The sequence below is a fragment of the Lithobates pipiens genome, unplaced genomic scaffold (assembly GCF_037356315.1).
Source record: "Lithobates pipiens isolate NorthernLeopardFrog02 unplaced genomic scaffold, aLitPip1_a1.2 Scaffold_8, whole genome shotgun sequence".
Classification (NCBI taxonomy): domain Eukaryota; kingdom Metazoa; phylum Chordata; class Amphibia; order Anura; family Ranidae; genus Lithobates; species Lithobates pipiens.
This window is the reverse complement of record NW_027507903.1, coordinates 278,501,013-278,507,012: the sequence shown is the minus strand read 5'-3', so window position 1 is coordinate 278,507,012 and position 6,000 is coordinate 278,501,013. Positions and strand designations below refer to the sequence as shown.

At 42.3% G+C, this 6,000-nt stretch overlaps 1 protein-coding gene across 3 annotated transcripts in view; it reads right to left on the bottom strand.

Moving 5' to 3' along the window:
- Window positions 1-6,000, bottom strand: part of CDK17 (cyclin dependent kinase 17) — a 239,520-nt gene that overhangs the window by 88,358 nt on the left and 145,162 nt on the right. Inside the window, exon 3 of one of the 3 annotated variants that reach the window (XM_077472064.1) lies at window positions 1,791-1,886. The exons of 1 other annotated variant lie outside the window; for it this stretch is intronic. In XM_077472064.1, coding sequence (XP_077328190.1) covers window positions 1,791-1,886 — 96 coding nt within the window. Of the gene's footprint in view, window positions 1-1,790; window positions 1,956-6,000 lie in introns of all 3 variants that reach the window. One more of the 3 variants, XM_077472063.1, reaches the window with a different exon arrangement.

The window sequence follows — 6,000 nt, the reverse complement described above, 5'->3', positions numbered from 1 at the left end:
AGAGAGGGGGGGAGGGAGAGGTAAAAGGTATTCAACTTTCTGCAATACTAACGGTTTTCTTTACCTCAATGCTCACTGTGTGGGTCTTCACTCAACAAGCTCCCAGTCTTTCTCACTAGACCTCCAGATCCCCTAGTCACTGGATCACCTAAGCTCTTTCACTGTAGCACTCAGTATCTTCCTCAAGCATCACACCTGCTTCCTTGCCGAGTCCCAGATACTCCTCAAGCTTCACCGCTGCTGACACATTAGGTCCCTGGCTTGGCACTCCACAAGCGTCACCTCTGCTGTGCCGCTGGGTCCCTGACTTAGCACTTGCTGATGCTTTCCCATTTCTTTACCGTCCCTGGCTGGCAAGAAGTCTGCTCTGGTACTGGCCTCAGGTTACTCACAATGGTCTCCAGTAGCAAGATGGGTGGTTCCTTGGTGGCAACAGCTTCCCTTCTACCTCTGACCACAACAGACCCCCCCCCCCCCCCCCCGTCCGGTGGAACAGTTACTTCTGGTTGGACTATAAGCCAGCAGTCCCAAGCCTGCACTACTTCTGGATAGGCTCTCAGATAGCCTAGTAGCCAGATGTCCCCAGGATAGGTCTTAGGTTTTTGGTCTAGCAGCCCTGGGTCATACGACACACGTCCACCCAGACAGCCACCCAGGTGGCACAGAACCCCGATCACCTGACTCCACCCAAATAAATAGGCTCTCCCAGCAGGCCAAGGGACCCAAGAAAATCCCTGCCCATTTGTCTGAGACACCCTATTCATTCCTAATCTGTCCTTGCAATGCCCTCGTCTTACCTAATGTCACCACATACCTGGCTATCTAGTGACAGAAGATCGAAGTGCAGCAATTCCAGAATTAGGGTGAAATTGAACTATCAATTGGCCAAGGCAACTATTACATGGCAATTAAATTTAATAGCAACCCTGCCTAAATATCAGGGTGCTATAGATTCATACCCAAAAAGACTGAGCGCTGAAATAAATTCTAAAGGTGCTTCAACAAAGTATTAGTTTAAGGGTGTGCACACTTATGCAACCATATGATTTTAGTTTTACTTCCCTCCACCTAAAAGATTTAATTTTGTTGTCCAGAGTTGTACAGTTTATTGGTCACATTAAAAGGTGGAAAAAGGTCTGAAATGATTTATCTTTGTCTCATTTTTTTACATCACAGAAACCTGACAATTTAACAGGGGTGTGTAGACTTTATATATCCACTGTATATCTCCATTGCACATCAGACCATACTAGTAAGGCTGGCCATCGATTATGAAATTTTCTTACTTTCAAACACGGGTTCGCATTAGTGATCATAGTATTTTGACAGAAGGCAAACCTCTAGCTGTCAGAATACAATTGTGCACTAGGAGGGATTCCCCCATCAACATTGACTGTCTGACAGCAAGAGGTTTGCCTGCCATCAGAATACAATAATTGCTGCCGGTGGCTTTTGCTGCTAGCAGTGATCGTATGAAAAAAAAAACATGACAGCCTGGTTGTACAGAAGTCCATTTGCAACACATTTTTCATTTGAGGAAGACCTGTCTGATAATAAATGTATAACTTTAGAACATCATCCATATTTTATACCTTTCCCCTGGCATGTAATAATCCTTGGGAAATTGATCAGACCCATAATTAAACGATACGAGAAAGAGGAGTGCTCCATCCACGCAGGTGACCGACACCATTGCATTGTCACTGTTCCATTCATCTACATACAGACTTGGCAGGCAACATTTTTCGGTTTTACATGCTGTCGGTATTCTAAAGTACACAAAACTTTACCTAGTCTGCTTCCATTCCTGGGCATTGCCATAAATGAGCCAAGGCTTCCACCTATAACACTGTGGGGTCTTCTCAGCGGTGGCTTCTTGAAGGATCCTGTGTATTGATGAAGGAAGGAGTGCATACTATGAGATGTTGGAGGCCTGCCATTCTTCACAATAGGTTCTAGAAATCCCAAAGGCCAAGATAGATCCATGCCATCAGAAAAGGAAAGATTGTAAAATAGGAAAAGACCCAAGGAGAGAAAAAAAAGGAAGAAAAAGAGAATAGAATTACTATACACACCACCTTACAATGATTAAGACAGAAACGGTCAAATCAGTCACCAGTTTTTAGAATTGTTGATCCAGATTTCAATACATATCACATTCAGTGTATTATTGAAAGCAGAGGTTCTTAATCAGGTGATCATAAAATAGCTTCCATCACCCATTAATCTTTTCTAAAATGATGAATGTATAATTTAAAGTGGTTGCAAACCTCAGATATGAAATAAGCAAAGAATTCTATAGTGTGCGTTTATCTCAATCCAGAGAACCAAGTGTCATTTCTCTGCCGTTTCGTTCCTCCGCCATCAGCATTAGTCAATTCCTATGATGTTTTCCTGACACCAGGAGAAAAGTGGCGACGGAAGGAAACAGTTTGACAACCTCAGCACTGTTCCTGTGTGCCATATAAATGGGGGTGCATCCCATCCCTCCAATTAGCTCTCCTCATTGATGTAACTTCAGCTCTCCACCGCCTTCTTTTCAGGGCTGAGAGATCTTGTATAAATTCTGCACTTTGAATAAATGTGGAGAAAAAACAGCTGTAGATAAACAGGTACAACCTATGTGGGAGGAATGGTTTCATCTCTGTGTATCACCTGAGGCCAGTAACTTCACTGAGTATATATAATGGTTTACAACCACTTTAAATTAATTTGGGATGGCTTCATATGCATGTCCCTTGTGTTGACCCATAGCTGTTCAAAAAACTGAAGTTATAAAATGGATAAAAATTTCAATTGCAGGCATGTGAATTCGGATTTTCATAAGCCGTGCTATAAAGATGTGACCTACAAATTAAAAACCTCTGCTTTAGGTGGTGTTAGAATCCCTTCACCAATCACAAACTTGTTTTAACCAAAACATTACAACTTGTTGATTGTAAGTTAGTTCATGCCCAAAAGATTGAAGGAAATGCGTGGAAAAAAGCCTCAATACCCTCAAGGCAAACATTAAAAAGATTGATTTATAAAATATATGACTGTGTATACAAAAGGGAGGAATACATAGCAACCAATCAGCTTTTGCCTTATATTAGTTTACAATGATTAAGAAAGATAAGATTTAATCAGATTTGGTGATACCAGGTACCTATTTACGACCTGTGTCGATATCATCAGTTTCACATGCTTTTGAGATCTTTCAGAATTAATTGACAGGTGCACTTGACCTGCGGATGACCTCCTCCTGACCTACATCTACTTCAAACCGGGTTTATATTCCCCATAACACTGCATGGGAATGCAATACCCATCCAGAAAGGTCCTTAAAGTGGTATCCCAGACAAAACAATTTTTATTCTTGGTTTTGGACCAAGCTAGAGTCACAACCGCTCGAGTTTTTGTTGCTTTCCGAGGTCTTACTTTGCCACTTTGGAGTTAACTCTGAGTTATACTCAGAGTAATCTTTTACATAATACGCTGTGAAACACATCATGGCAGAGCAAAGGGAGGATTGACGAACATCCATTGATCAATCCTCCAACTTCTCCAGGTTTGCAGCTGTGAGATTTTGGCTGCATTCGCTTTTCCCACTGTCTTTGCGATATGCTGCAGGTGCCATTATATTAAAAACAGCACCCCAAATTCGGATCGCAAATGCCGTATTATTGCAGGCACCAGATTGCATGGTACGGTAGTACTGGTGCGGCGCACTCTCAAAAGTAGTGCATACACTACTTTGTGCGATTCAGTGCAAATTGCACTGTAGGGGAATGTACAGGTGCATATTCCTGTGTCATTCTGGTGTGAAGCGATCCTCAGTGTTTGTAAGCAGTGCAAGGGAGACATCAAATGTCTGACAGATCTGACATCTCCATAAAAAGGACAAAAGGACATGTCACATAAAATTTAATATTACATAGGGGCTTAACAATCATTGTAACAGTAAGCGGAAGTAAAGGCAAAACCTAACTCTAAACTTATTCTCACCCACATTCTAAAGCCTACTACACACAGGCCAAATGTCTGGCAGCATTGACTGGTTCAATAGAAACTTCGGCCCATGTGTACTGCAGCCAGTCTCACAGGGGGATAAAAATTTCTGCCGATGGGCTCCCAATCAGCGTTCTCAGCCAATGGATGAAGCCACTCTGGCGGCACCCTCTGTGTGCAGGAGAAAGCCGACAATGGGTGGGAAATGCCTGGAAAAAGATGTCCCCCATAGACTTAATATGGGGCTTCCATTGTCGATGGCCTCTCCTACAAACTGAAGCTGCCGCTGACAGAGTGGCTGCACAATAGGCAGGTATAGTTATCTTTTCTTTACAGGGCTAGATAGATTAGGTTTCATTAATTAGGTTTTGCATTTACTTTCACTTTAAGTAAAAATATACAAACTTAAAAAAAATAAAAATAAATGTTTTTTAAAAGGACCCCCCTTATATACACACACCCCTAGGACATTCATAGGTTAACAGTTTGTGTAACACATACAGGATATCAACATAGATGCCAGTGAAAGAGGAATAATTCTAAGGCCTTTATTTACAGTTAAATGTAACACGGATAACCTATAAAAGATGGCGTAAAAGTAAAGCAACACTTGGAGTATTTTTGTTAACATTTTGCTTGGCCACAGGCAGCAGTAAAATTTGACATGAGTTCAAGCAAATCCATTCTATCTGCAACTACATTCAACAGACTCATTCTCATATAAGGGCTTTAGCTATATGTAGACTGATGAGTTGTTCTTTTACAAATACTAAAACTTAAACTTTTTCAGCTTTTCTGAGATTTTACTTCATTGATCCGGAAGAGGGGACCAATTACATATACAGTGGGTATAGAAAAGAATCACCCCCCTTTAAAAATTCAATTTTGTTGCTCTGAAGCCTGAAATGAAGACAGACAGCTTTTGTTTTATCCAGCTGTATTTACTCAGTGCAACTTATAACATTCATGTGAAAGATATAACAGCAATATGTCAGAAAAAAATAATAATTCAGAAACACGGTTTGTGATGGAGTTGGAAAAAAAGATCACCCTCTTATGTCAGTATTTTGTTGAACCAGCCTTTGTTTTAAATTACAGCCTTTAGTTTGTTGGGCTATGTCGCTACTAATTTTGCACATCTAGACTTTACAATATTTGCCACTCTTCTTTGCTGAACTGCTTAAAATGGAAGTAAACCCTTCCAAACAACTTTGACCTACAGGTAAGCCTAGATTAAGGCTTACCTGTAGGTCCAAGTAATATCTCCTAAACCTATATGGTTTAGGAGATATTTGCCCGAAAATGGGCACCGCTGTCTACGGCGCATGCGCCGTAGACAGCGGCGCGCAGGCGCACTAAATGCGGCAAGTCCAAGAATGGATTTGCCAAATTTGTCTACTCCCGTGCGCATGCGCGGGAGTGACGTCATCGCGGCTCCGGCGAATGGCAGCGTCGGAGCTCCGAGACGCGACTCCCGTGCGCATGCGCGGGAGTGACGTCATCGCGGCTTCTCCGCTGTCATTCGTCGGAGCTGCGAGAGACGCCACAACCAAGATGGATGCGGCGGACTACAGGTGACAGCGGCGACTTCGCTGGCTCCTGTGTCAGGTAAGTGACACATAATGAGCTACTATGCGATGCATAGTAGTCCATTATGCTTTACCTTTGCAGGGAAAAAAAGAGGAAGTAAACCCATCAGGGTTTACTTCCTCTTTAAGTCCAGTTAAATTTGATGGTGACCATTTGTGGACTGCAGTCTAATGCCACATACACACGATCGGTGTCTTCATCTGAAAAATCTTGGATGATTTTTCCTGACGGAATTACGCTCAAGCTTGGCTTGCATACGGTCACACAAAATTCCCTGAACTTTCGACCATCAAGAACGAGATGACTTACAACACTATGACGAGCCGAGAAAATGAAGTTCAATGCTTTTGAGCATGCGTCAAATGGTTTCCGAGCATGCGTAGGAATTATGTGCGTCGGAATTCCTACAGACGATCGGAA